Here is a 26,841-nt window from a genome sequence, read left to right on the forward strand (position 1 = left end):
AGGACCATTGTGCAACAGGATCAGGGTCAGACACGTACAGAAGGAAACGGGCCTTCACTAGAGATGAGCAAATTGGACGGACCAGAATCGCAAGTTCTGTGATCGCCCTGTAAAGTTGTGTATGACACACTTTTTTGCCCAAAGAGTTGCTTAAATTTTTGTTTCGAATGCACTGGATCATTTTGAGATCACTTTGGGCAAAGTAAAGCCGGCCATACACATTTGATAAGTGTCAGAAATGTTGGGTAAGGTGGATGGGAGGACAATCTGATGTTTGACGTCTGATCCATTTCTAACACGGGGGAATAAGCAGGTCATCCAACCTCTCCCTGTGTGATAAATGTACACGGTCAGCCGAATGTGAGTGGTTATGTACTGTAAGTGCTCGGAGAGGTAGGTATCATCCAACAGCTTGATGTGTATGGCCGGCTCATCTTCCCCAGACAACTCCTGTTCATATTCCCTGGACCATGTTATTAGCCAGATTGGGCCCCAAATCCATTTTCTCCAATCCGATGGTATATTTTAACTTGAAGCGTCCCCATCACCATGGGAACGCCTCTATGTTAGAATATACCATCGGATTTAAGTTAGATCGTGAAACTCAGATCTGACAGTATATTCTAACACAGAGGCGTTCCCATAGTGATGGGGACGCTTCAAGTTAGAATATACTGAGAACTGTGTACATGACTGCCCCCTGCTGCCTGGCAGCACCCGATCTCTTACAGGGGGCTGTGATCTGCACAATTAACCCCTTAGGTGCCGCACCTGAAGGGTTAATTGTGCGTATCATAGGGAGTTAATTGTGCGGATAGCAGCCCCCTGTGAGAGATATGGTGCTGCCAGGCAGCAGGGGGCAGTTATGTACACAGTTCTTTTAGTATATTCTAACTTGAAGCGTCCCCATCACCATGGGAACGCCTCTGTGTTAGAATATACTGTCGGATCTGAGTTTTCACGAAGTGAAAACTCAGATCTGAAAAAATGTTATGCACACGGATCCGTTCTGAACGGATGCAAACGTTTGCATTATAGGAGCGGATCCGTCTGTGCAGACACCAGACGGATCCGCTCCGAACGCAAGTGTGAAAGTAGCCTTAGTTGGATGAATCACTCAGCTGGACGCAAGTACCAACTCATTTCTGCATTTACTGGGAAGGATTGTGGATGGACCCAAGAGACCGCCGAATGTCAGAAGCTCTAGAGAACAGGGGTTGTCCGGTTGGAATTAATTTTCCCTTTGTTTTAACTTCGTGTTTAGGGGCAATACAAAAAGTTAGTTAATGCTATATGATCTGCTAAAATACCGTGTACTATAGTAGGTTCCTCTTGGGAACGTAACGGGTGCTAATGTCACTAATCAATACGTAGTTACGCAAGGTGGAAAAGAAGCAAAATGACCAATGCCGAATGGTTGATGGTCAGAGACCAGTCCAAAGACTTGATGGGGGTTTTCTCATCTTCACATGGCATCATTGGGCATCCCTTGACACCAAAGTTCACAAGAACTTCACCTAACACAGCTCTGCTTACTAAAAGAAGATGGGCTCTTGCCTCAATAAAACATGATTAATTTAAGACGGTAATAGAGGAAGGAGTTCTAGAATTCATCGAGGAGAAGACTACACAGAGTCTTCAGCTTGGGTTGTGGTATCGGTTCTGTCGAGCAGCCCGACAGATAAGGTTTCTGATTTACTTTCCCCATTTTGAAGGCCTCCATTGGTGGTCCCATTTGTAGAAGTCTTCAGAAGTAAAGGTATGTTATTTGGGTTGGATTCCAGGTTAGCACCAGTTTGAGGGACATTGTTGGTATGACGTCTTCCACAACGACATACAACTTCATTGACCCAGCTGTGAAAGTAATGAAAAAGTTTATAAGGTCAAATGGTTCCAAGTTAGAAACATAACGTGAAAAAGTGACTCTGGTCCTGACTGTGATGTACTATACCATATACAGTGTCCCATGCTCATCCCCATTGGGTTACCCCCTTATCTTATACATCTTAGATAGAGGAACACCATCACACTGCGCCAGGGAAGAATGCATTGGTGTACTGCGTACAGCGGTCCCCCACATTACAATACTAATTGCTTCCAGGACGACCGTTGTATGTTGAAATCATTGTAACTTGAATAATGTGTTCCAAAGCCCCAAAATGTCATCCAAGATGAGAGAAAATGAAGATTTAAGAAAAATAAGCAGATAACTAAGGCTACTTTTACATCTCTGTTTTTGCTGGATCCGTCAAAAACGCTTCTGTAATTATAATACAACCGTCTGCATCAATTATCTCCAAAATAGCCATGACGGATCCGCTGAGCGGTGTATGGAGTGCACATTTTATGTATGGGTAGCAGCAGCGCGCATTGCAGCTCCTGCCCGTGCTCCTTGGACAACTACTTACTCCTGGCATAGCACATGAGTACCCTCTTACCCTGTACTATGCCAGGATTAGCTGAGCGGCGCGAGCTCCTGCTTCTGCCTGCTCCGCTAAGAGAACTGCATGTCAACACGTGGCTTAGCGGATCAGGCAGGAGCTCGCTCCGCTCAGCTAATCCTGGCATAGTACAGGGTAACAGGGTACTCATGTGCTATGCCAGGAGAAAGTAATTGTCCGAGGAGCCTCAATGTGCGCCCCTGCCCCATTCATAAAATGTACTCCGTACACCGCCGAGCTGTCACAGGGAATGGTGCACTTTAGGGATGTAAAAGTGTAAAAAAAAAATAGAAAATGGAATAATAAAGTCTATTACAAATAGTTTATTAGGGACATCGTATAAAAAATTGTAACAAAGGTTTAGTTACTCTTTAAAGGTCATGAAATGTAAATTGAACACGTTACCTCCTAAATTTTTGGCAGAGTCCGTACAGTAATGATAGTGTAATAATAAGAAGAAGAGGAACTCCAACGGCTGCCATAATCTTCACGATGTCTTCGGCAGACCGCCCCTGTGCAGAGCTGTCAGCAGGTTTCGTGTATTCAGTGATTTTCTCCAGCACTGATTTTTCACTCAGCATTTCTGAAAAAAAAAAAAAAAAACTTGAATTTTATCTCGTGATAACAGTGACCACAAATTACAGTAAATTTACAAGAGACTTGAAGTCACGTCCCCGATGACAGGTCATTCTCCCCCCCAAAGGATCAGCACATACATAGATCGCAGTACTGTGTGGGAGCTATATGGCAATACTATGTGCTCTCATTCAGAAAATACTATTTGGATATTGCATACTGTATTATTGAAGCACTCTGCTGGTATGTGGTCTGCATACGGCAGTATTATATGGGCACCATTTCCATTCAGGAAAGTCTTGGGCAGATTTTGACTGTTCCCACTAGAAAAAAAAAAAAAAGTCTAACCTCCACGAGCTGCTGAAAGACCCTCTCCATTCCGGGTATGTCCGAACTCCAGTCTCCAGTCCTCTGGGTCCTCCTCTTTAGTCGGGTCCTCCACCAGTATTTCTCCATGCGTTTCATTTGTCGCAAAGAAGAAGAATCCTGACTGAGAACAGTTATGGAAGGATGGCACTGCCTGGATGGTGAAGGAACAGCCCCCTGATCTGCGGTCTTTCATGTCTTTTATGGTCACGAATTGATCGATCAGGGATCCGTTCATTTGGAACCAGAACTGCTGCCAAAGTTTCTGCCTTCGGGAATCTGCAGAAAAACATGGATGGACAATAAATGAGTTTGCTACAATGTATCAGTGTAGGATCCAGTTTTTTTTTTTTCTCGCTCTTCTTCTGACCAGAAGAACGGAAAACTAAACAGTGATATGAACTCAGCCTTAGGCCTCATGTACACGACCGTTTTTTGGGTCCGCATCCGAGCTGCCGTTTTGGCGGCTCGGATGTGGACCCATTCATTTCAATGGAGCCGCAAAAGATGCGGACAGCACTCCGTGTGCTGTCCGCATCCGTGGTTCCATTTCGCGGCCTCGCAAAAAAAAAAAATATAACCTGTCCTATTCTTGTCCGCGATTTGCGGACAAGAATAGGCATTTATATTGCCGGCGCCCGTTCCATTCCGCAAATTGCGGAAGGCTACACAGGCGCCTTCCGTTTTTTGCGGACCACAAAAAACGGCACGGTCGTGTGCATGAGGCCTTATTCCTGGGCAGAGATATAAAAGCCTACGGACATCTTCAACATGAAAAGGATTGTCACATCTGTTAGTGGTCACAGAGTTCCAGGAGTTGCACTAAGATTCATTCTGCAATCTTTGCTCCTTCATTCATTTGAAGAGGCCGTGATATGCAGTTTAGACTACTTTTACATCAGTGTTTTTGCTGGATCCTTCATGGATCAGCAAAAACGCTTCCGTCACGATAATGCAACCGCCTGCATCCAGTTGTATTATTTCTAAAATAGCTAAGGCTATTTTCTTTTGAGTCAGAGAAATGGATCCGTCTCCATTGACTTACATTGTGAGTCATGACCTATCCGTCTTTCTCCGCACCACATTGTTGACAGAAAAAAAAACACTGCTTACAGAGGTTTTCTGTCCATCATGGGAACGTAACGGAATGTATTCTGGTGCCCACCTGTCACGCTTCAGTGTGGGAGGGAAACACCACACCGAGCATAGGAGGGAAGGGGGAAACAGGGAATCTGGCCTGAGAACTAGGGAGAGAAGATGGACACCTCCTAGTGAAAACCCTAACCAAAATCCTGACTGACTACCAGTATGAACAGACCCCAAAGGTAGGTGAGTTCATACGCAGGAATACCTAGAGTCCTATCAAGCCCTATAGGACCCTGGTACTAATGGCAGGGACGAGACTACCTGTTCCTCCAAAAGGAAGGACAAACAGGAGTCTACTTCAGGCCTAAGGCTCCATCACATGTCCGCAATACCGTTCCGCAAAATTGCGGACCCATCCATTTCTATGGGGCTGCACAATGTGCAGCCTGGATCCGGAAATGTGTACCCGCACTTCCGGGTCGAAAAAAAATAGACCATGTCCTATTCTTGTCCGCAATTGCGGACAAGAATAGGCATTTTCTATTAAGTGCCGTCAATGTTATGTGCAAAATGTTCCATCAGATCTCCCTACCCCTGAGTGCGCACATATCAGAGCTGAGTGCAGGATATTGGGGTCACCACATAGCAGAGCTGAGTGCAGGATATTGGGGTCACCACATAGCAGAGCTGAGTGCAGGATATTGGGGTCACCACATAGCAGAGCTGAGTGCAGGATATTGGGGACACCACATAGCAGAGCTGAGTGCAGGATATTGGGGACACCACATAGCAGAGCTGAGTGCAGGATATTAGGGTCACCGCTGAGCTAATTGCGGGATATGGGGGTCACATGGCAACAGGCTTGTATACACAGGCCTCTACAACTCCCAGTGACGAAGGTGCTTTCATCACACAAATTCTCCCCCCAAAGTTCTGCACAGCCCCCCAATATAATGATGCAAAGTCTCCCCCCAAAGTTCTGCACAGCCCCCCAATATAATGATGCAAAGTCTCCCCACAAAGTTCTGCATAGCCCCCCAATATAATTATGCAAAGTCTCCCCCCCCCAAACATCTGCATAGCTCTCCAATATAATGATGCAAAGTTGTAGCCCCCCCCCCCAGTACTGTACTCAGGGGGCGGACATACCATACCGCCTGTGCAGTCGGTTGCACAGGGGACCACTGTGCTAGGGGGGCCCGTGAGAGGATCCATTGTAGGGAGAGATGATCTCTATATTTATTTGTATTGCCGTTCTCAGGACAGCGATACAGATGGATGCTGCAGCGGGGCAGGGGAGAGGTGTTTCCCTTACCCATTCCTCTGATAGGCTGCAGGCACTAGGCTTGCAGTCTATCAGAGGCCAGTGCAGGCGGCACGGTGACATCATCGCACCGCCCGAGCTGTACAGCGCGGGACACAGGTATGTGACAAGTATGTGAGTAAAATTTTTTTACACTATGCTGTTGCCCAGAATGGGGAAAGGGGGAGAGGAGCACTATGGAGGCATCTACTAGTGGGCATTATACTGACACACATGGGGGGAGAGGAGCACTATGGAGGCATCTACTAGTGGGCATTATACTGGCACACATGGGAGAGGAGCACTATGGAGGCATCTACTAGTGGGCATTATACTGGCACACATGGGGGGAGAGGAGCACTATGGAGGCATCTACTAGTGGGCATTATACTGGCACACATGGGGGGAGAGGAGCACTATGGAGGCATCTACTAGTGGGCATTATACTGGCACACATGGGGGGAGAGGAGCACTATGGAGGCATCTACTAGTGGGCATTATACTGGCACACATGGGAGAGGAGCACTATGGAGGCATCTACTAGTGGGCATTATACTGGCACACATGGGGGGAGAGGAGCACTATGGAGGCATCTACTAGGGGGTATTATTTACTAGCACACATCGGAGGGAGGAGCACTATGGGGGCATTTACTGGGAGTCCTATATATTAGAATACTGTCACACATGGAGGGCACTATGAAGAAGTGGGGGAGAGGAGCACTATGGGGGCATCTGCTGGGGGGCATTATATAGGGGCATTTTATACTGGCACAAACTATATGTACAATATGGGGGTGAGGATGAGTACTATAGTGGCATTTTATACTGGCATACATTATATGGGCACTATGGGAAAGGAGGGAGAGGAACATTATTGGGGCACTCTATAGGGGCATTTTATACTGGCACATTATGTCAGGCACCATGGAACGGGGGGAGGAGCACTATATAGGAGTATTTTATACTGGTGCAAAATTATGGGGCACTATGGGAACATTAGCTCAACTAGGGTCACAGTTTTTTTTTGGGGGCACACAGTAGGGGCATTGGCACACATTATGAGGGCAACACAACAGAATTTTTTGTATCATTTTTGGGGGACATTATGTTTATTAGTGTCAGGGGCACTATTTGCTGGGCGCAGTTATTTTTTAGGGCACTGTGTGCCAATAATTATTGAAGGGGCACTATCTGGTACTAGTATTTTCAGAGGGTTTATCTTTTTCTGCAGTATAGTATTGGGGAGCACAGCAGGCACAGGATGGGGCGTTCAGAAGGCTGAAGGGAGGTTGGAAAAGTAGGAAACTAAGATGTCTGTCAAAATCTGCAGAGAGAAGAAACGGCTGAAAGGAATCATTATGGCGGTCTGGTCTGGTCTGAAAGGAGAAGATGAGGAAAGAGAACATCTACATCACAGGAGTCATCACTGGCTGTACGAGGCATGTGGCGCTGTATTAGGCTACTTTCACATCTGCGTTAGTAATTCTGGCAGGCTGTTCCAGCAGAGAACAGCCTGCTGGAATTCACTGGAACAGGCACTGCTGTTTGCAGACGGAATGCCTGCCGGCCCCATTGACTATAATGGGGTACGGTAGAGATCCGGCCACAATCTGGCAAAAATGCAGAGAATCAGTGGGACACAAACCGCTGCATGCTGTGGTTTGTGTCCAGACGGATTGTAGCGCCGCGGGTGTGAAAGTAGCCTTACCTTGTATGCTTTGTATTCATTTTTATATTAGGAGGGAATAGGTTGAGAATTTGGCATGAGGGGTAGAAGGGCCTAGGCACATTCTTTGCACAGGGGCCCTCTGCTGTATGTGTCCTCCCTGACTGTACTATAAGAAAATTTAGACTAGAATCACAGGTGCATGTATAATGATGTGCAGCCATTTTCTATCAACCATGTTTGCTTGATGGATATGTATCTGTGATTCTGAAGGTTCTAGTCTAAATTTTCTTGTAGTATATATTGAGGGTAGCGGCCTCTTTTAGGCTAGGTCTACATGAGGACATTTGTCGCGCAGACCTAGCCTTAGACTGAACAACACCCATCTACCTGGGGCTTCTGATCAGAGTACTAATGTACCTGGTTCCTACACTGCCCTGAATAATGTAGGCGTAGGTAAGTCCGAGAGAGGCTGTATATTAGTGTTAGGGACCCATCTGCAGAAGCCACCTTGACGTCTGGTAGATGGGCCCGACTTGTTAAAGAACTTCCATTAACTTATTTATAGTAGGTATAATACCACTTTGATTTAGAATGATCCTTATTTCTTAGCTCTAGTGTTTGCATGTGTAATGGTGTGCAGACATTTTTTACTCCCCCAGGACTGCACAGCCACCCAATTTAATGCAAACTTTCCCTCCTTCCAAGTACTTAACAGCTCTTCTATGTGGTGACCCCAATATCCTGCACTCAGCTCTTCTATGTGGTGACCCCAATATCCTGCACTCAGCTCTTCTATGTGGTGACCCCAATATCCCGCACTCAGCTCTGCTATGTGGTGACCCCAATATCCCGCACTCAGCTCTGCTATGTGGTGACCCCAATATCCCACACTCAGCTCTGCTATGTGGTGACCCCAATATCCCGCACTCAGCTCTGCTATGTGGTGACCCCAATATCCCACACTCAGCTCTGCTATGTGGTGACCCCAATATCCCACACTCAGCTCTGCTATGTGGTGACCCCAATATCCTGCACTCAGCTCTGAGATCCGATGGAACATTTTGTACTTGAAAATCTACCTACCCCCGAGTGCGCATGTGCGGTGTATAGTTTTGCGCATGCAAAAATGGTCAAAAATCTGGCAACTAAAATGTAATGTTGATAAGTGCAAGATAATGCACCTGGGGCGTAAAAACCCAAGAGCAGAATATAAAATCAGTGATACAGTCCTAACCTCAGTATCTGAGGAAAGGGATTTAGGGGTCATTATTTCAGAAGACTTAAAGGTAGGCAGACAATGTCATAGAGCAGCAGGAAATGCTAGCAGAATGCTGGGGTGTATAGGGAGAGGCATTACCAGTAGACAGAGGGGGGCGCTCATGCTGCTCTACAGAGCACTAGAGAGACCTAATTTGGAGTATTGTGCTCAGTACTGGAGACCATATCTCCAGAAGGATATTGATACTTTGGAGAGAGTTCAGAGAAGAGCTACTAAACTGGTACATGGATTGCAGGATAAAACTTACCAGGAAAGATCAAAGGACCTTAACATGTATAGCTTGGAAGAAAGACGAGACAGAGGGGATATGAAATACAGTGGAGGAGTTTAAGCATGCATGGGATAGGCATAAGGCCATCCTTCATATAAGATGGGGCCAGGGGCTATCCATAGTATTCAGTATATGGGGCAGACTAGATGGGCCAAATGGTGCTTATCTGCCGACACATTCTATGTTTCTAAATGAAGTAGGTGCTTCTCCCGCGGCCGTGCAATTATTTTTACGACTCCAGACACACACACAACCTCCTCCAGCTGATTCCTGTGTGTCCGCATCACTTTCGGGTATAGCATTCTGCCAGGTATAGGTAATCTGGCAGAACACCGGAAAGGGAAAGCACAGGTGTGATAGTGGCAGTACATCCTGCTCCTAGCTTCAGACTATTCTAACGTGGTCATATCACTCCCATTAATAAATGCAAGTTAACGCTAAAACCATCCAGTATAAGGTCTCTTTCACACGAGCGGATGCCATGCGTGGAATCCACTGCATGAAGGATTGCCAAGCCCCTGCTCCGGACAGCAGAGACACGGAGCATTAACATGATTGATAACGCTCCGTGCCTCTCTGTGACCTTTTTACTACAGAATCACAGTGAGATAAAGTTGTCACCATGATTTTGTAGCAAAAAAGTCACAGAGATTGATAATGCTCCGTGTCTCTGCTGTCCGCAACAGAGCTTTGCACTCCCTCACGCAGCGGATTACACGCATGACATCCGCTCGTGTGAAAGAGCCCTAAGGCTCACATCGGGTCCCAGAGGTGGGACCTGCACCTCTCAGACAATGGGGGCATATCCTATCGATATGACCCCACTGTATGTGATGGGAAAACCCCTTTAATTAGAAGTATATGGTGGTATTATTTGGGGACTTAAGTTACAGTACTGTGTGGGAACTGTACGGCCATAAAATGTGGTCTCTTATTTGGATAATGCAGATTATTTAAGCACTCTATGTTGGTATGTGGGCTGCCTACATCAGTATTGTATGGGCTGCGGACATCGCACTAAATGGTGGTGCACATAAATAATTGCTGTTTATAGGAAGTACATCTAGAGAAGTAGGAGTATTTTCTATAAAAGCAGCCCTACGTTGTCATCTCCTGACAAACAATCAGAACACTTTTCAATTCTGTTCGGGAAATTATAGCTGGATTCTTACAGAATGCTCTAAGGCCTTAAAAGGCCAGTTCTCTGGTAATTAACAAAATGAAAATACTAAAATATTACTTTATTATAAATATATTCCCAAATACCTTTCATCAGTTATAATGGCTCGTTTTGTCTGGCGAGCAATCAGTAGGAGAAATAAAATGGCTGCTGCCTAATTGGTGCACACAAAACCTGTCCTAATCACAAAGGAGGACAAGTTACTTCACAACACTGACCTAAAAAGCTGCTCCATCCTCCTCTCTGCTCTACTTGTCGGGGATTATGATCGTGAATACAGCTGATAAGATTTTCATCTGAACCTCTGTGGGAATGGAGCTCATGAGAAGACATGAAGTATACCAGCCTCACCTCCTCTCTGCACTGCATGTCTCCTTATGATTTTCATTCCCAAAGAGATAATCTGTATTCAGGATCATAATCCCTGACAAGTAGAGCAGAGAGGAGGATGGAGCGGCTTTTTTTGCTCAATGTTGTGAAGTAACTTGTCCTCCTTTGTGATTAGGACAGGTTCTATGTGTACTAATAGGACGGCGGCCATTTTACCTCCCTTGAAGATTGCTCCCCAGAAAAAATTAGCCATTATAACTAATGAAAGGTATTTGGGAATAGAGATGGCCTTGCGGTTCACCCGGCGGTCGTTTTGCGGCGAACTTTGCGTGTTCGCGATTCGCTGAACATGCAAACATATGGAGAAATTTGCGCCCGCCATATTCTTTTACATTGTGAAGAACTTTGACCCGTGGCACATCCATCAGGTGGTACAGGACAGCCAATTGAGACGTTTCAGCACATGGACAGACCCCCTACCTTATAAATATACCTGATCTGGCCACCATTTTACATTCAGTGTTTTGCCAGTGTAGGGAGAGGTTGCTGTGTGGAGCAGGGACAGGCTGTTAGGGACACCACACGCTAGCTAATGGCGCCACAAAAGTACTTTTAAGCACTTCTAATATACTTTTATAATAAGTCAAAAACACATAGATCTATATAGTGATCACATGGAAGTCAGGGGCCTAGGGGCTAGGGGCTTACTAGGGCCATTTTTATATAGGGTAAGGTACCGGACGGGGTCGCTCTGATCAGGGCGGGTGGTCTGTGGTTAGTCTATCAGGGCCAGAATAGCACCCCCTGTAGGGCAATATCAGGGACAGTTCTTTGCCCACCCTGTCCTTCAATACCACATCATCATCTAGCCCAGGGATAGATGTTTTTGCTTTCCCTCCGGGATTCATGGATGTGCACCGGAACCCCCCGGATTGTGGTAGGACATATGGTTTCTGATTTGGTGCCGCCGAGCACCTGATTTAGTGCCGCCGAGCACTTGTTATTGCCGACCACATCTATGCTTTTTGGTTAACTTTAATAATTTAATTTATTTTAATTTTGAGGGATATCTTTTCCATTCACACGTCCGCAAAATGAGTCTGCATCTGATCCGCAATTTTGCGGAATGGGTGCAGACCCATTCATTTTCAATGGGGCGGGAATGTGCTGTCCGCCTTTGCGGATCCACATCTGCATTTGCGGATCCGCACTTCCGCATCTGTGCTTCCGTTTCCTAAAAAAATGCAATTGCAGACAAGATTAGGCATTTTCTATTATAGTGACGGCGATGTGCGGTCCGCAAATTGCGGAATGCACATTGCCGGTGTCCGTGTTTGTCGGATTTGCAAAACACTTACGGACGTGTGAATGGACCCTCATAGTAACATTATTAAAGGTTAGTTTTATCTTCATGTATATTCTAATGGATTGCCTTCCGTGTACAATGTTATAATATACTTTCTATGTTAGACGGTGTATTATAGCGCATTTGTATTGTGCGTCAGTCGTGTGCGGTTCTGCTGCGATACTGCAGGTATATAGAGGGACAAGCACTATTGGGACAAATAATTTCTACTGGTGTGATATGCCAGTCGCCCCCCCCCAAAAAAACTGATTGTAGCAGGGTGTTATATACCAATATACTTTACTATACTGTATAGTGCATTTGCGCATGCGCGTACGTGAAAATTGAATTGCCGATATTTCGCATTGAAAAAAGAATGAATGGAGATTGCAAATTCTAATAATACACCTGGTCTCACTGTCCATGTTGTGGGACTATTTGTGCACTTCTAGTAATTATTTCTTGGCTGCAAATATGAGCCGAAGGTTTTTCAGGTTCGCCTGCCATTAAAATGAATGGGACCCGCTGCGAACTTGCGGTGAGCGAACATTTGATCGTGTTCGCGAACCTTCCCGGCAGATGTTTCTCCATCACTATTTGGGAATATTTTTATAATGAAGTAATATTAAGTATTTTCTGTCATTTTATTTTCTTAATTCCTGGAGAGCCCCTTTAATGCCCTTGGAAATGAGGCGGGATGAATAGCGGGCAGGAGGTATTGTCTTGGTGTCACTGGCATACTTCTTCAGTCTGTAATGCCTAATTATGTGACATATAATACAAATATTTAACATACCGTCCGTCCGGGTGTTGTCCTCAGCAGATAGTCGCTGTGCGGAGCCGTCAACAGTTTCCATGTATTTAGCGAGTTTTTCCAGCACTGATTTTTCATTCACCCTCCCTGGAAAAAAAAAAAACCTGTGTGATAACAGTGGCCAAATATTACATCAAAGTTACCAGAGACTATATAAGCCCAGTCCTCACCAGTACGAGTGGGCAGGCCACTGTGTCCCAGGCAGAGGCGGATTGGCCATAGACCTTACTGGGAAATTTCCCAATGGGCTGATGCCCAGGGGGCCACCTGAGCCCCCCTCATGGTCGACCAGTGGAATTTTTTAGGGAAGTATTTTATGTTGGACTGTGGTATTTGGCTCTGTTGTAGTGGTATAATGTGCCACAATATGGTATTGCCAGTCCTGCCTTCCATCAATCTGGACCTGATAACAAACTGAGGCCACTTTTAGTATTTTTTCCAGGGCCACTTTAATTTCACAGTCAGCCCCTGGTCCCAGAGTCACCACATGCCTCTCCTAAAATACTCTGTGCTGCTGGGGACTGCATGTTCCACGATGTAACGGTCCCACAAAACCAGCACACTCCTGTCCCGAGATACTTTTCACTACTTTGGAGCCCTTCTCTTTTCTATATGTATCTCTTCATTTCTTATCTTCTACCTGTAACATATGCTTAAATACTCTGTGCCACTTTCAACAGGGAATTAACAGTGCAGAGTTAAGTTTGTCAGGTTTTGACTGTTCCCAATAGATAAAAGCCTCTTACCTCCACGGGCTGCTGGAAGTCCTTCGTCGTTAATGTTGTTATACTCCATCCTCCAGTGCTCTGTCTTCAGGTCCTCTGTCAACATATCGACACACTTTGTGTTTTCCACAAAGAACAAAGATCTTGATTCTGAACAATTTTTTAGGAATGGAACTGAGGTGAAGATGAAGGTACAATCCTCTGACCTGCGGTCTTCCATGTTTCTTATGGTCAGTACCTGATCATTCAGGGGTCCATCCTTCCTACAGAACTGAAGCTGCTGCCATTGTTTCTGCACCGGGAAAGCTACAGAACAAAACATGGATGGACAGTAAATACGTTTTCTACAATGTATCAGCCTGGAGTCCTGTGAGCAGAGTTATTAAAGACTGTAGACACTTTCGGCATAAAAATAATTATTATTTCTAGGCTTGAGCGAAACCAGCTTCGGATCATAGATCCGAAGTCGATAAGTTAAAAAACGTTGTTTGTAATTCTGTTTCCGTACAGCATTAAAATGTATGGGCTCCGTGTAGCAAAACTTTGTCTCGGCCAAAGTTGGACAAATATTTAAAAATAGGAATTCAAAGTCGGCTTTGGTATCAAAGGTACCAGCCAGTACCAAAGTCCACTTCTGATTCCTATTTTAAAATGTTTTTAAATATGCAGATATGAATCCCAAAGTCATTTGCTGAAGTCTTGCACAACTTCGGCCAAAAAAAAGTTTGCATTTTAATGCTGTACGGAAACAGCATTAGAAACAACGTTTTTTATCAAACCAAATTCAGATCTATGATTCAAAGTTTGATTTGCTCAAGCCTAATTATTACATACAGGTGAAACTCGAAAAATTAGAATATCGTGCAAAAGTCCATTTATTTCAGTAATTCAAATGAAAAGGAATTGCATTAATGCAGCTTAAAATTAGAATTTTGTGAAAAGGTTCAATATTCTAGGCTCAAAGTGTCCCACTCTAGTCAGCTAATTAATCCATAACCCCTGAGCAAAATTGTGACTTTGGGGTTTCATAAACTGTAAGCCATAATCATCCAAATTATAACAAATAAAGGCCTGAAATATCTCGCTTTGCATGCAGGGCTGTGGAGTCGGAGTCGAGGAGTCGGAGTCAATTTTGGGTACCTGGAGTCGGAGTCGGCAAAAAATGAACCGACTCCGACTCCTACTAAATTTAAATTGGAATAAAAAAATAAAAAAGCAAGTTTAATTGTCCGAATTCATAAACAGTTATAATTAATGACTTCTCTACTGTAAGAATAAAGGCCAGTGCATGCAGTGCCTCACGTAACCGCAAAACAAACGCGTTCAGTGATGTGAAGAAGCTTTTCATATGCTTCACTATATGGCACGCAATGCACAATTAGGAGTGGCAATACATATACTTTCCATTGTGTTGTGTTCTGATGTTACAGGGAACACAATGCCCATGGTTTACCTCGCCTCTCACTGATAAGGGATTAAGTAAATATGTGTTTTGCAGGACTAGAGACACTTGTATAAGTGAAGGGAATGGAGGGTCAATAGTTCAAGACTGAAGCTGTAAACCATGGATGTCAAACTCATGGCCCTCCAGATGTTGCAAAACTACAACTCCCATCATTCCCTGATAGCTGTAGTATGCCCAGGCATGATGGGAGTTGTAGTTTTGCAACAGCTGGAGGGCCACGAGTTTGACATCCCTGCTGTAAACCATTGGAAAAACTGCTGTCATTCAGCTAAGGCTATAAAACGTGTAAACTCAGAATGTTATCTTAAATTTTAAACATGACTATGGGATTCTTCTAGGGAAATCATGTTTTAAAATAAATGTCCCTTCTTGGATCCTCCCACTGCCCTGTCTTCAGCAGAAGATCAGCACACAAAGGAGAAGGCAGCAGCTTCTGCCCAACTACCTCTCTGTGCTAGAAGAGCTTAGAAGAACTTCTTTCTTTCCTTCAAGGAATGTATAAAATACATTCGCATATTAAATACAGAGGAGTCGGGGAGTCGGAGTCGGAAGTACAAAAAACTGAGGAGTCGGAGCATTTATCTACCGACTCCACAGCCCTGTTTGCATGTAATGAGTCTCATATGTTAGCTTCACCTTTTAAGTTACATTACTGAAATAAATGAACTTTGCACAATATTCTAATTTTTCGAGTTTCACCTGTATGTTGTTACACTGAGTCTTAAAAGTTCCCAATTTCAGACTGAAACCTTCATTCTTTTTTAGTTTAAATCCTACTCCTATTTTCCAACTATTCTCAGGTGGATGTATCCCTTCAGGATGCTGCTGTCTTCACTAGCTCTCATTTATCGGCGCAACTTCATTCCTAGACTGATTTCCCCATCTACAGACCATGAATGATCTCCTCTTCCTTGTGCTGACACACACACATAATCACACTAAGTTCTATCTTCTTTTTGTACATTTATACACAGTCTGTTTGATATCCCCTGTGCTGGGGTACAGTGCAGCCATTGTGATACCTCCTCCCTGAGGACTTAGATGCCCCCTTCACTCTCTGACTGGGCATGTACAACATCCACCACATCCCTGCTGCTATGGTGAGAGCAGAGAGACTTAGAAATAAGATCAATGTGCTCTCAGAGCTATGTCAGAAACAGGAGAACTACTATGTAAAGGATTTACACAAACTCTACAACAGCAGGGAAATGTGAATGAAGATTATAAAGGAAGTTGTGTCATTCGATATTTAAGAAAAAAGTGTCCATAGCCTCTAAATCAATTGACCAGCATTTTAATATTGATGACCTATCTTGAGGATAAGTCATCAATACCTGATTGTTGGTTGTCTGACACTCTTGGATCATTGTAAAAATTGTATTATTTGCATTTACCTTGAACCATCATTGGAACCACCATTATCAGAACCACACAGCTCCAAAAGAGCATCAGAAAGATGCTCCCACTCATGGACTTGCACGCTCTTGAGGGTCCTTCTCCCTTTATTTGGCTCCCTGAAGAGATGGGAATGTCAGATGCACAGCGCAAAGAAGTATGGTGAGCAGGTTTAGTGATGCCTGAAACGTTGCCATCTTGTTGAAAGCTGGTGTTACTTGTGGTAGCCAATGCATTAGGACTTTTTTGAATGACCGGAGCTTGATTTTGGCTGTTGGGGCCAATTTTATTTCTTTCCTGACATGAGGAAATGTTATCTTCTGGATTACGGTCTTTGGAAAGATTGTCAACTCTGCATTTGTTCCTTCTTCTCTTCTTACTTTTTCTCCCTGTATCATAAGGATCTGTACTGGTACCAACATCAATTTTTAAGATGTTAGTGCTCTGGTTGCAGTCTGAAGAGGTATGTCTACCAGTCTGACCGACTAGAGGAGAACATATGTTACCCTCATGATGGGCAAGTACATCATCACTGGAACTGCAACCCACATTGCCATTCTTTCCTGATTCAAAATGGTTGGAGGTACTGTCATTTGATCTATTACCTTCCTGTGTAAGCATTTTCTCTTCAAGGACTTCTGTAGTATTGTCCTCAAACTTCAAGGTCATTGTTGCATGCCCATCTAGCCTAATGTCTTTGGTGACATCTTGTTGAAGGCCCTTGGAAGCATTGGCCATTGGAAGAGTGCCATCACTTTTTTCTTCTTTTACATCAGTTACTTTGATGTTTGATCTGCTGCATAAAGAGTCATTGTTATCTCTTCCATGGTCAGTTGAGGTTTCATTCTCTAGGTCTATGGCACTTTTGTTTTCCATGTCACCTCCACCTTGCAGCTGGCTACCTGTAATGGTAGTGTCCTCATATATATTGTTAATATCAGCAGTTTCAAAGTTGGAGGCATTTTGACCAGTCTTAGAGGCTCCAGGAATGGCACGTTTTTCATCATTGGGTTTGTAGCCCACTTCGACATTGTCTTCTGTTTCAGAGAACGGTGTGGTACTCTTGTTCAAACTATGACCTTCAGGTGGCAAGTTGCTCTCTTTAAAAATTGGTTCTGACAAAGGGACTTTCAAGGCATTATTCTCATGTGCACAAGACATGGTGTTGCTGCCATCTTGTTGAAAAGCTGTGGAGACATTGTCCTTGACACTGCTGTCAAAGGCTTTGATTTTGTTTATGGACAGAGTCTCTTCAATGCTTAGATGTGGCTCCTTAGAATAAGGTCTAGAAAACAAATGTGAAATTGATATAAAATATAATACCAAAAGTTTTTGTTTTTTAATTAGAAAGTCTAATGTTTAGAGTCGGATAGTAAAACTGAAACTTTGTGGGTGATTGATTAAAGTGTGTTAACTGTCGTTTCTTTTTTTTTAACTTTTTAAATGTTTAGGGCAAGTGATACTGGTAATTTTTGCATATTTTATTTCTTGATTTTTCCACTTTTTAATTACATACCTGCCTCTGTTTACCTAATTTGTCTTCTCAGTGCAGTGAAGATGCTTCTTGCTCCTGCTGACCGTGTATGTGCAATCTGTAGGCCTGGCATGCTTGCTTACTTACTATCCGCCAGGAGATGCAGGAGATCACTGCGGGCTCTCCTGCATCTCCAGATGGCTCGTTAGTCAGCGCACTAGGCATGAAGATCGCACATACACCGTCAGCTCTCACCTCTGACAACGTACCAATGTCAGCTAGACAGGGCAGTATATATACATATAGGAGGTCATTTATTAAACAGAAATACGCCGAAATTAGGAGTATTTCTGGAGCAGATTGCAGCGCAAAGATCTGCAACTTCTCTCCGGGCACGCCAAGTCTAAAAAAGTGGTTTATGCATTAAAAATGGTCTAAATGTAAAACAGCAAAGAAGTTGTCTTACATTTAGAAGCGGCGATGGATCCACCAGAGTTATGTAGAGGTTGGCGCCTTTTTATAACTTCAGCGATCCACCACCAGTGCAGGGCCTTATTAAGACCGGTGTCTTATAGCTATTTATGGGGAAGTCAGTGAGGGCAGCAGCAGTGAGCGAGGAACATCTTCACTGTTCTGTACCGCGCTCTGCTAAACAGTAAAGATTGGTTTTCCATGGCAACTCGCTGCCAAAAGTCAACTTCAGGGGCAGTTTTGTCAAGAAAAAGTGCAAAATAAATAAAGTATATGGCAAAAATAGTCACTTGCCCTACACAATTAACAAAGAAATGAAACCAATTACACTTTTAGGCTACATTCACACGACCGTATGTGTTTTGCGATCCGCCAAAAATACGGATGACGTCCATTTGGCATCCCAATTGCATTTGTTTTTTTTTTGGAGATCAATTGTAATAACTCCTATCCTTGTCAGCAAAACAGACAAGAATAGGACATGCTCTATAATTTTTGCAGAGTCGCAGAACGGACATACGGATGCGGACAGCATGGGTCTTCATCCCAAAAAACTGAACGGACTTGGAAACAAAATACGTTCGTGTGAATGTAGCCTAAAGGGGTTGTTCAGGAAGAGCAGAGAGTCTCCTCTCTGCTCTGCTTGTCAGGGATTATGATCCCGAATACAGCTGATAAGATCTTCATCTGGATCTCTGTAGGAATGGAGTTCATGAGGAGACATGAAGTACAGAGAGGAGGTGGGGATGTGGCTAATGAGCAGCAGCTCTTGTATGCAGTCTCCATTATCACAGTTTGTCCTGTCCATCCTCTCTGTACTTCATGTCTCCTTGATGAAATGAAGTTTACAAGAGCTACTGCTCATCAGCCTCACCTCCTCTCTGCACTTCATGTCTCCTTATGGTTTCCATTCCCAAAGCGATTCAGATGAAGATCTTATTATCTGTATTCAGGATTATAATTCCTGACAGAGGAGGGTGAGGCAGCTCTTTAGCTCAGTGTTGTTAAATAACTTGTCCTGCTGTGTGATTAGGACAGGTTTTGTGTGAAGTAATAGGACGGCGACCATTTTATTTCCCCTGCTGATTGCTCCCTAGACAAAACGAGCCATTATAACTGATGAAAGGTATTTGGGAATAAATTTGTAATATAATATATACAATTTTATATATTTTTTTCAATTCCCAGAGAACCCCTTTAAGCTTAATGTAAAATTCAGCCTCAAACTGTCCTGCAAATACCGTGTGCCACATTTATTACGTGTATTAGACATACTTTGTATCTTACTAAGGCCTCGTCCACATTTCCGTTTTTCACTGACGTGTGCTGTCCGCATTTTTCACGAACCGCACACTTATCCATTGATTTAAATGTGTCTGTTCACATTACAGTATTTTTTACTGACCGCGATGCGGACCAAGCACGCCCATAGAAGTCTATGGGTCCGTGAAAATCACTAGGAGATTCGTTGGAAATTAATTTTCAGCTGAGCAACGTCAGACACATGGACCAACCACGGATTGTTCACGGACATCTTCATGGAAATGTGGACAAGGCCTAAGGGTATATTTTAGAGGAAGGCTTGACTTTTCTAGAATGACCCTGGCGTGGACACAAGCCCAAAATTCCACCTAAATTTTTTTCTTAAAGTATGCCAACCAGTGAGTCGTATAAAGGTAGGTGAAGGTATCTGACCATGCCCCAGAGTTATCACCCAGCGTGAGCCACTGGGATAAAATTTGGGGCATCTTTTAGATCGCCTGTCTAAATGTGCGCTGTCTATATTTTAGATGGGATTACTACACTTGCCACATTGTATTCTTATCCTCGATTCTGGTATCTGCCGATCCTCGTGTAGATGCAAAAATAGGAGAAAAGTGTAAATGTCGCCTGCAGCAACCACATGATTTCCATGATTACATCGGCGACTTCATCAGTAACCGTTAACGTGGTTTGTGGTTTCTTTTATGTGTTTTGTATGTCATTTGTAGCACCAGGATGAATAAGAATGCAGATTTCTCTGGCTGCTTGAGATAAGCGGGATTTTTTGGTAGCTTTTTTCGTGTTCTGATCCCGTTAACCACATATATTTGAACATCGTCATGAATTACCCAGTGTCCTGTACAGGGGTTCTGGCATCGCCCTCTGTCGTCATCTTTCACCTGTAAATAAAACATGATGAGAGTTATTTAGCAAGATTCCAAAGAAAACTGCCATTTAGGTTAAAAAAATTGTGACTTTTAGTTTCTGTGCTGTTCTTGCCTCTTTGTTGGCTCATGTAGATTGTTGCATGTAAATTGGCCCTTAAAGGGGTTGTCCCATCTTGGATATTTGGGGTGTGTCCCTAGGATAGGCCCCTAATGTCTGATAAGAACGGTGACGACGGGGGCACTATGCATGTGCGGCCACCCTCCATTCATTTCTATGGGAGTGCCGAAAATAGCCAAGCGTCGACTCCGCTATTTCCGTAAGCCCCATAGATGTGAATGGAGCGATGGCTGCTCTTGCGCGTTGCGCATCCTATTCACTTCAATGGGACTGCCGAAAATAATGAGCGTGCCCCTCGGGCATATCCTAGCGCAGGGGTGGGTAACCTGCAGCACTCCAGCTGTTGTGAAACTACAATTCCCAGCATGCTCTATTTATTTATTGAGAGTTCTCAGAAGAGCAGAGCAAGTATGCACGCTGGGAGTTGTAGTTTCACAACAGCTGGAGTGCCGCAGGTTGCATAGTATATGCCCCCAATGTCTAAGATGGGGCAACCCCTTTAAGCAACATAATTGCTATGATGGCAGTGTGGGTGTCACGCCCTTATTGGCCCTGATTGGTCTCACTCTATTATGCCTCACGCTTAGGGAGCGGCGCGGAGCGCGTGTTCAGGCCAGTGTGGATGCATTGGCTGCTGAGGATGCAATCCACCGGGGTAGGTGGATCTGCAGATGGAGAAATGCAGGAGAGGATACGCGTGGCGGCATCCCACCCCAGAACATCTGTAACCTCTGCAGTGAAAGTTCAAGATGTTCTCACGAAAAACATTCCACATTTTTAACCCAGCACCTGGATCTAAGTAATGTAGTAATTACATGTAATTCCAAATGACATAACGCCGGAGAGCTATTCAATATAATGTATCAGTATAGCGCCACCTGCTGTTTGTTCTTTATTACTCTGTCCACCTCAGTAACATCGCTGAGGTGGTCACATGAGCTCAGTTCCAACCTTAAACTGCCACCAGCCGGATCTTCTGTTACCGTGACAGTTACAGGGAGAGAGCTGCAGCAGAAAGGACATGTCCCCAGAGCTGTGATATGCAGAGAAAGTGGCAGAAAGAATGCGTCCTTTGAGATGGGATGGGAAGACAGCTATATCAGAAAGGACACTCCCTTCTCAGCTGGGGCAGAGAGAGAGCTGCAACAAAGGACATGTCCCTTGAGCCTGGACAGAGCTGGAGCAGAAAGGACATGTTCCCTGAGCTGTGCTATGGAGAGAGAGAGCAGTAGAAAGGACACGTCCTTTGAGATGGGATGGTAAAACAGCTGTAGCAGAAAGGACACTCCCTCTTGAGCTGGGATAGGGAGAGAGCTGAAACAAAGGACATGTCCCCTGAGCTTGGACACAGCTGGAGCAGAAAGGGCACGCCCACTGAGCTGGGATCGAGATCTTCAACTAGAAAGAAATGCCCACTGAGCTGGGATTGAGATCTGCAAGTGGAAAGACATGCCCCCTGAGCTGGGATAAAGAGAGAGCTGCAGCAGAAAGGACATGTCCCCAGAAAGGAGAGCAATTGGAGCAAAAGAGTTCTCTGTTTTTTTACATTAACCTTGGGATCACCCCTTTAAGTAAGTAGACTTTTGTTAACCAGCCATTGTCATCTCCAGAGGGTGAGGCCACGCTTATGTCTCTCCACCTGATCCAGACGTCAGATAAAGAGCTGCAGAAAATACACCATCACTATAGTTCACACTTCAGTGTTTGGTCAGTGATTTCCATCCGTGATTTGAGTCGAAACCAGTTTTGGATCTAAACACAGAACAGCTGCAGATCTTTCCCGTATACCTGATCTCTGTGGAGGCTCCGATCCTGGTTTTGGCTCACAATCCCTGATGGAAATCACTGACCGAACACTGACGTGTGAACTAGGCCTCAGTCCTTCAGGCTTTACAAATCTTATTCTGTAAATCCACTGTGATTCTCCAGTTGTGTTGCCCACATAATTACTGTGCCATGTGCATGTTGTTAAATCTCCCCTGGCGGCGCAGTTAGCACGCTCCCGAATGTTGAACCTTTGCCGCCGGCTGTATAATGTACGAATCGTTAAGTGCTCCTGGAATTTGCGCCTCAAACCAGAAAGACCAGCGTCAAAGGAATGTACAGCCATGATGACTAATTTCATAAGACTTGTGTGTTAAGGGTTCACAGTCCTGCAGAAATACGATACTGCGCTCATAACATCAAAGCAATGTATGTTACTAAGGCCTCGTGCACACGACCGTATGTATTTTGCAGTCCGTGTGCATTCCGTATTTTGTGGAACGGAACAGCCGGCCCCTAATAGCACAGTCCTGTCCTTGTCCGTAATGTGGACAATAATAGGACACGTTTCTGGCTGCCATAGTAACACTGAACGCATTTTGAAGACCGATCCATCTTCAAATGCTTTCAGTTCACTTGCGTTTTTCCGGATCCGGCGTGTAATTCCGGCAAATGGAGTACACGCCGGATCCGGACAACGCAAGTGTGAAAGAGGCCTAAGACGGGTTCCTAACACTAAATTCTACCTGTTTTGTGCCATGACGGCTACCATACAATTCAGGGAGTGTAGGTTCCACATGAATGCTGGGCCTGCTTCAATTTCTGTCATCTTTGGTGCCAAAATGGCCTCCATTATATCCAAGGAATGCAGGCACCAACATGCATGCCGGGCCCACTCCCCACCTCTCCTGGTGCCAAATGGCCACCAAAGACGGCAATGAGAGTCCACACTATACCTCTCCTGGTGCAGAATAGCCATCATGGCACATAACAGGTAGAATTTAGTGTTAGGACCCGTCTTACAGAGATCGCCTTGACGTGCCGCAGACGGGCTCAAATAATTTTGTACAAAATGTATTTGCCAAGCATCTCTAATTTATAAGTATAGCACTAGCAATTATAATGCATTTTTGTACTTTATTTGGTTTGCAGAGAGCTGTTGCATTGTATGTCTTGTTTTACAGAGTCTGATTTCTGAATGAGTATCTGGTATTTCAGTTTTAAGGTCTCTGCTTCCCCTCCTAGACACAGAGGTCCAAGCAGGTACACGTGATCAGGACATTTACCACAAGCCCCGTGAATATTTGGGTGTGGTCCTCCTAACCCCATAACTTCCTGTAAGGTCTCCTTCCTCCGTGCTGACTTCAATTTAATATGTAGAAAACAAATAATTTTCCCCCGCTTGATGCAGCCATTTTACATTTTCTCATTTTTACTCCCTGTCTTTCAGAAGCCATAACGCTTTTGTTTTTCTGTTAGACGTACGAGGGATTGTTTTTTTTGCCATACAAAGTTGTACTTTCTAATCGAATACTGCATACAATGTAGTAGGAAGCTGAAAAACTAATAATTATACCACGTTTTAATACTGAAAAAAAAATTCTTTTTATCACCATATTCTGACCTCCATTATTTGAAGTGAAGGAGAAATTTTTATTCAATCTGTAGTTTTTATTGAAACAGTTTTGGGGTGTATGAATTTTTGATCACGTTTTATTCCATTTTATTTGGGAGGTGAAGCGATTAAAAAATGGCAATTTAGCCCTTTTTTTACGCTATGCTAATATGGGATACAGTACAGGAGGAATACTTTTATATTTGAATAATCTGGGGATTTAGTAATGCTAATGATGTATTTTTATTTACTTTTATTTTTAAAATAAGGAAAGGTGGTTGATTTGAATTGTTCTTTTTTTTTATTTTTTAACTTTATTTTTAGTTTCCCTAAGAGGAACTAAATATGAGGGCTCATGCACACGGTCTTACTGCCCGTGGCCGTATTGCGGCCCACATACGGCGGGTCCGCAATACACAGGGCACCGGCCGTGTGCAGCCCGTATCACGGATGCGGACACATTCACTTGAATGGGTTTGCAATCTGGGAGATGCGGAACAGAAGCACGGATCGGAACCTCACGGTAGCACACTACGGAGTGCTTTCGTGGTGTTTCTGGTCGTGCCTTTACATCGCAAAAAAATAAGTGCATGCGCTACCTTTTTTGCGGTGTGGATGTCGGATGCGGATCGCGGACCTCATTCAAGTAAAAGGGTCCGTGATCCGCATGTGGCTGCCCCACGGTCGGTGCTCGTGCATTGCGGACCCCAATTGCGGCTGCAGCACAGGCAGCACACGGTCAAAGTGCAGAGGGCGCGGCAGCTGCAGAGAGAGCAGAACCTCTAGGAGTAACAGCAACGCCCCCGTTGCTCCCAGATGCTCATTTGCATATATTAAAACTTCATTTTTCTCAGTAATGCGGGCACATATAAACATGGGAACCAACATGGGACAGAAGCCTTCAGCTGCCAAGCGCACATGTAACAGGTCAGCGAGTGTCATAGATGCAGGAACTTTAAAACTTAAAAGCAAGATGTCAGTGATTCCTATGAGAAATCTCATCTTAATATCAGTGAGCTCTTCCGGCAGAGGCTCAGGAACGGCCATGCTCTGGACAAGCTAGTGATATATTGTTGTAATAAATACACATGAGGACGAGCAGCCACAGGTATGTACAACACACAGTATGAAAGCTGTGACTTTAGTAAAGTATTCATGTCAGATAATAAGAAATCTCAATACGCTCAGCCCCCCTCCCCCCAAAAATACCAACTGCCCCTACAGTGAAGATGATGCAACAACGATGAATCTGCAGCATGTCCATGTACGTGTGTTTTATCCTTTCCAATGCATAGGGGGAAATCCACAATAGGTCGGTGTGGGTCCAGTCTGCCACTGAACAGATCTGACTTGGGGGCTGCTCCTAAGGCCTCATGCACATGACCATGGTGTGTTTTGCGGTCCGCATGGCGTCTGTCACATTCAAGTTAATGGGTCCGCAAAAGAAACGGAACACATACGGAAATGCATCCGTATGTCTTCCATATCCGTTCCGTTTTTGTGGAACCATCTATTGAAAATGTTATGCCCAGCCCAATTTTTTTAGATGTAACTACTGTATATGCCATACAGAAAAACGGAAACGCAAAGGAAACAAAAAACTGAACAACGGATTCGTGAAAAACGGACCACAAAAAGCCATACGGTCGTGTGAAAGAGGCAGAGGTCAGACACCCCTACTGATCAGCTGTATGACGGGAAGGCGCGCGCAGTGTGCCCATGCCCTCTCCCGTCTCTCTGCCTGCCTGGCAGCGACGGCACGTGATCACTGTGCGCACCTTGTCCGACACCTGGCACCCCCCCGCCGATCTGATATTGATGACCTATCCTGATGATAGGTCATCAATATTAAAAGCCTGGAGAATCCCTTTAAAGATATTTAAAAAAAATCCACCTCTTACCACTTTGTCTTCTTCGTCACTTAGTAGCGGGTAAGGTGGGGTCCAGGGGGCGCAGCATGCCCCCACAAGTGGAACGACTCGAGGAGAGCTCACCGAGGACGTCCTTCTTTTGCAGTCAGGCCAGAAGTGTGTTGTCAGTTGAAAAAGGCTTTGGGTGGCCCCAAACACCTCAAAGTACCTTATCTTTGCCCTAAACCAATAAAGAAAAACCTTCAAGAATTCAAGCGACCGCTGGGACTTCTTGTACTACAATGTGAGGATTACTCCGTTCCCACAGCAAGCAGCGAGTGCTAGTTCGAGTGCGAGATCAAGACTAGAAGTGTTAGGTAGAAAATCGCTCCCTCTGTGAGGTTCATCTCTCGGAACGCCCAGAGGAGGCATAACTACAGTCACTCCCAACATTGCATCAGACTTGGCTGTGAGGACTACAGAAAACTGCTTAACCCTTATGAAACCAAAGCCTTCCCATTGCTGAATCTCCACAGCAACATTTCATTTCATTTTTTTAAAGCCAAGGCTGAATATTTTTTTGCTTGTTTTATGCTTCTTTTCTTATTTGGGGCACAAAGAGGGTGTAATGTGGTACCAAAGCAAAACTGGCATCTTTTCATTTTTATTTCATTTTCAAGGGGTTGTCCGAATATATGTTTTATTTTTTTTTAAAGGTAGGGATGCTTTTCCGATAGCAAAAAATAAGTAACTTTTACTTACCATCCCGAACCCCAATCCATCCTCTCTGCCACAATTAGCTGTCCTGACTCCAGCGGTGATGTGGCCGTATACCGCATGTGACCACTGCAGCCAATCACTGGCGACTGTGGTCTGATGCCAGTGAGTGGTTGAAGTGGTCATGTGAGGTATATGAGCTCGTCAACGCTGGAGCGGTGGTGCTGGAACAGAGACAAGCGAATCCATTAGTAAGAATCAATTCATCTCATCAAGTGGAGGTTTGCACCAGCGACGGGTGTCCCCGAAATAGATCACACCTGTGAATGGAGCACACCTGAAATATAAATATCCCAAAATTTGTCTTTTATTGGTACCACAAAATTCATGGCACAAACAACAGTTGTTACAGAGTTCCTGTGCGAGGCGCCATAC

General features: G+C 44.5%; 1 protein-coding gene across 1 annotated transcript; it reads right to left on the minus strand.

The window, feature by feature from the left end:
- Nucleotides 1-988: 988 nt before the first annotated feature.
- LOC122929086 lies at nt 989-26,051 on the minus strand. The gene is made up of 8 exons (XM_044282541.1): nt 25,741-26,051; nt 20,304-20,354; nt 16,247-17,532; nt 13,409-13,693; nt 12,645-12,749; nt 3,366-3,662; nt 2,847-3,024; nt 989-1,854 (listed from the first exon to the last, which is right to left on the minus strand). Exons 2-8 carry the CDS (start codon nt 20,345-20,347, stop codon nt 1,626-1,628), a joined length of 2,424 nt encoding a protein of 807 aa, XP_044138476.1. The 5' UTR covers nt 20,348-20,354; nt 25,741-26,051; the 3' UTR covers nt 989-1,625.
- Nucleotides 26,052-26,841: the final 790 nt, after the last annotated feature.

Source organism: Bufo gargarizans, chromosome 2 (genome assembly GCF_014858855.1).
Source record: "Bufo gargarizans isolate SCDJY-AF-19 chromosome 2, ASM1485885v1, whole genome shotgun sequence".
Taxonomy (NCBI): domain Eukaryota; kingdom Metazoa; phylum Chordata; class Amphibia; order Anura; family Bufonidae; genus Bufo; species Bufo gargarizans.

Coding starts and splice junctions, on each gene's coding strand:
- LOC122929086 (XM_044282541.1), bottom strand. CDS start 20,347: ATGACGACAGAGGGCGATGCCAGAACCCCTGTACAGGACACTGG. Junction 3,663..12,644: donor GGACAACACCCGGACGGACG/GTATGTTAAATA, acceptor GTTTTTCTGCAG/ATTCCCGAAGGCAGAAACTT. Junction 1,855..2,846: donor CTCTGCCAAAAATTTAGGAG/GTAACGTGTTCA, acceptor TTACTTTCACAG/CTGGGTCAATGAAGTTGTAT.